Genomic DNA, 3,407 nt, shown 5'->3' on the forward strand with positions numbered 1-3,407 from the left:
CAATTTTGAATACTTCCTATAAAACAATAACATTGTACCTTGTCCCTTTATTGTAACAACACTTCACCTCCTATTAGTAAGATACCGTTAGAGCGACCTACATTGTTCTTTCAAAATCGATCGTTTACCTGGAATTTCCTATGCTTTATCTTTTATTGATCCAGAACAACTGCCGAAGTGACATTTATTACGGGGAAATAAATTTTTATTGCTGTGCAATTTATTTACTACCGAGAAGGGGCGTTCGATAACCCAAAAATTCGAAAATAATTTGAAATTTTGCAAAAGTGTAGTTCAATTGCCGCCAATAACAAAACTATTTTTCGGCAATAAAACAGTTTTAGGAGTAACAAACAACCCTTCCAAAAAAATGATCAGTATTCGTATTATCGTGAATATTTACACGATGGCGAGGAAAAAAAGTTACATTGAAATACATACGTGCAGTCTTCGATGTACTATATTGTGATGGTAAAGAATTTTCGAAAAACATTTTTCTTTTTCAAAAAGATTAAGAATGGTGGGGGTGAATCTTGAAGAAAGTAAATGTTTTCGAAAATTGTTTACCACCGCAATGTAGAACATCAGAAACCACACATCTTTGAATTTAATTGTTTTTTCAAAAGAGGCACGATTTCGTAAATACTCAGGATAATACGAAAATTTGCAATCTCTTTTTAAAAGTACCTTGTAATTTTCACCCCCGAAACCGTTTTATTGCCAAAACAAAAAATGGTTACGGTGTTAGCGTCAAATGATTGACATTTCTGAGAAATTTCAAATTATTTTGAATTTTCAGGTTGCCAAACATCTCTGATGGTATAATTGTCCACGTTCGTTTCGCAATACATACACTGTAGAGTTAATATTTACTCGGTGTCATTTGAATAGATTAAATTTTCAAAATTTTTCAAAATTTTTTAATACACCTGCAACAGCTGCACCGTTCGTAAAATCTGACCAATCTTGGAACCCTTTCGCCATGTAGCATATACGGCACAACTTATGCATGCAAAGGGGTAAATTTCAACGAAACACTCGTATTTAAAAAAAAAAAAAAAAAAATAAGAAGAACAAGTGGTAGAGGAAAAATGGTGAAAAATTTACGGTAAGAGTGAAATGATGCAAAATCGAGAAGAGAAGCAATACATTGTAATTGTGTAAAACAGATCAGCAACGTAATCACCTCTATAGGTCGGGTGTCCTTGATCTTTTCAGCTAGTTCCTGAAAGCTACTGCTAGAGTACGGAGCTTTGCCGAAGAGGCATTCGTACATGATGACACCGATGCTCCACAAATCGACGCGGGCGTCGTATTTGCGTTTCATTAAAATTTCTGGCGCCATGTAAAGCGGAGAACCGCGAATCGCAAATTTCTGCTCGGAATTCGAGAGGTACTGAGCGAAACCGAAATCTGAAATGGAATAAGAACAAAATCGTCGAATTTCCCAGCTTTGAGGAAACGAAAAAAAAAAATCGAACAGTGAAACTCGAAAAAATTGCAGACAACAAAAAAAGAAAAAGAGTAGAATTAAATCGAGTAAAGTTTGATACGCAAAGACGAACCTCCGACTTTCAATGTTAATTGAGACTTTTTCGTTAGCAGCAAGTTCTGCGGTTTCAAGTCCATGTGCGAGACATTATTATTTCGCAGATACTCCAAAGCGAGCGCTAGCTGTTGCAAAAATCTACGGCAAATATGTTCAGGTAGCTTGTGCCTCTTCTTTATAAAACTCGACAAATCACCGCCGTGGCAGAGCTCCATCACGATGTATATGTACCTGTGTTATGCTAAACGATAGATACGCTCTTTGTGTATTACTCAAAATAATCATGAGATCACATTTTCCTTCTCTTTTTTTTTTTTATTTATTCATTTTAGATTCGGGTTATAGTAACGGTATTTACAGTTTTTGAAGAAGATTGGTATTTTTTTCGGAAACTCAGGTAACAGTTGTATCTCCTTTTTTGTCGGTCAAATTTTTACGCATACGGGATCAATTCGACCCACAAAAAGTGCGTTTGTGTGTTTTTTTAATGTTCTACAGAAACGTTTAAAAATTACATTTTACCTTTTTAATCGAGTAAAGTATTTACAATCTGTTCAGAATGAATGAACAGTAAGTAAATATTACGGCGATGATTTGAATTACATGTGAACGTTCTCTTTATTTTTAATTAACTAAGTAATGGTTTAATAATTTAGTTATTATTGCTTGTTTGAATAAATTACGTAACATTAAACAAAATGTGTGTGTACAAGATGTTCGTAAAATGTTGGGTCTAACATTTTGTAGTAATGAAAAAAAAATGTTTTTAGAAAAAAAGAATAATAAATTGTCTTCTTCGCTGGACGAAATCATTTGAAACAGTTTATTTGATGTGCAACGTTTGTACAACATATCTAAAGTGGATATCTTTAAGAACACCTTATATATTTACTTTGCTTTTCCCTTCAACTCCGTTTATCCAAAACTAATTTCGTTCCTTTCTTGCTCGTACGAAGTTTGTACAGAAACCTATTTTCTGATAGTCTGTCGTTGAATTTTATCTGTAAAAACTGTTCCTTTGATATTCCCTATTTTTAATATTCGTAAGTGAAGAAAAATCAATCTCAAGCGGATTTGACCGAAATTGGACAGTTGAAATATTTAATATTTCCTTTTATTCGGCTCAATTGTCCTAATTAAACGGAAAATCGTGATCCCTTGATTATTTTGAACAATTATTCAACTGAATGCCATTATTTCGCGGTGTAAACGACGAAGTATTTTCGAAATCTGTCGAATTTATCGCAGGTAACAATTACTGTTCAGCAGAAAAAGTGCTTAATAACAAAATTACAGGCAATTAAGATCATTGTCTTCGGACTGGATCAAGAACTGGCTAATCTGTTTTTTAACAATATTAAAACCGTTGGCAGCCTTCAATATACAATTTTATAGCACGTTAAATACAGAAAGAAATTATCTCTCTATTTAATTAAAATCCGTGCAGTGTTAGAAATGATTAGAAACCGACGATGTTCATATATAAATCGAAAATGTAGGTACATTAAGGGGCCGTATACGTTTCTCGGCACTAAGGAGTAGTCAGTGTTTATAAGAAAGCAGGATTGGAGAAAAAACAATTAATTCTTTTTGTATTATAAAAGTACACGTTTATAGAGTAGAAAACAGGAATGAAAAATTGAAAATTATTAGAAATATCGTCTACGTGCAATGGGGTAAAACAATTTTTTTTTTTTTGGCGCTACCCCAAACGGCACGATTCAGCCTGTACGAATGATCAGGAACAAAAGTGTTTGATTTTTTAACACTGTTTGAGACCGGTTCACGAGGGCAGTTTTTAAAAGAAGAAAAATTGCGTCAATGGTAGCAATTTGAAAAAAGGGTCACGATTTTCCTT

General features: G+C 33.6%; 1 protein-coding gene across 1 annotated transcript in view; it reads right to left on the minus strand.

Annotated features, from left to right (window-relative positions):
• The window catches only part of LOC108570352 (serine/threonine-protein kinase ULK3-like), a 13,498-nt gene that overhangs the window by 6,134 nt on the left and 3,957 nt on the right, over positions 1 to 3,407 (minus strand). The window contains 2 exon segments of the mRNA XM_017932199.1: positions 1,187 to 1,413; positions 1,566 to 1,780. Coding sequence (XP_017787688.1) covers positions 1,187 to 1,413; positions 1,566 to 1,780 — 442 coding nt within the window.

This window comes from Habropoda laboriosa, unplaced genomic scaffold (assembly GCF_001263275.1).
Source record: "Habropoda laboriosa isolate 0110345459 unplaced genomic scaffold, ASM126327v1 scaffold70, whole genome shotgun sequence".
NCBI lineage: Eukaryota > Metazoa > Arthropoda > Insecta > Hymenoptera > Apidae > Habropoda > Habropoda laboriosa.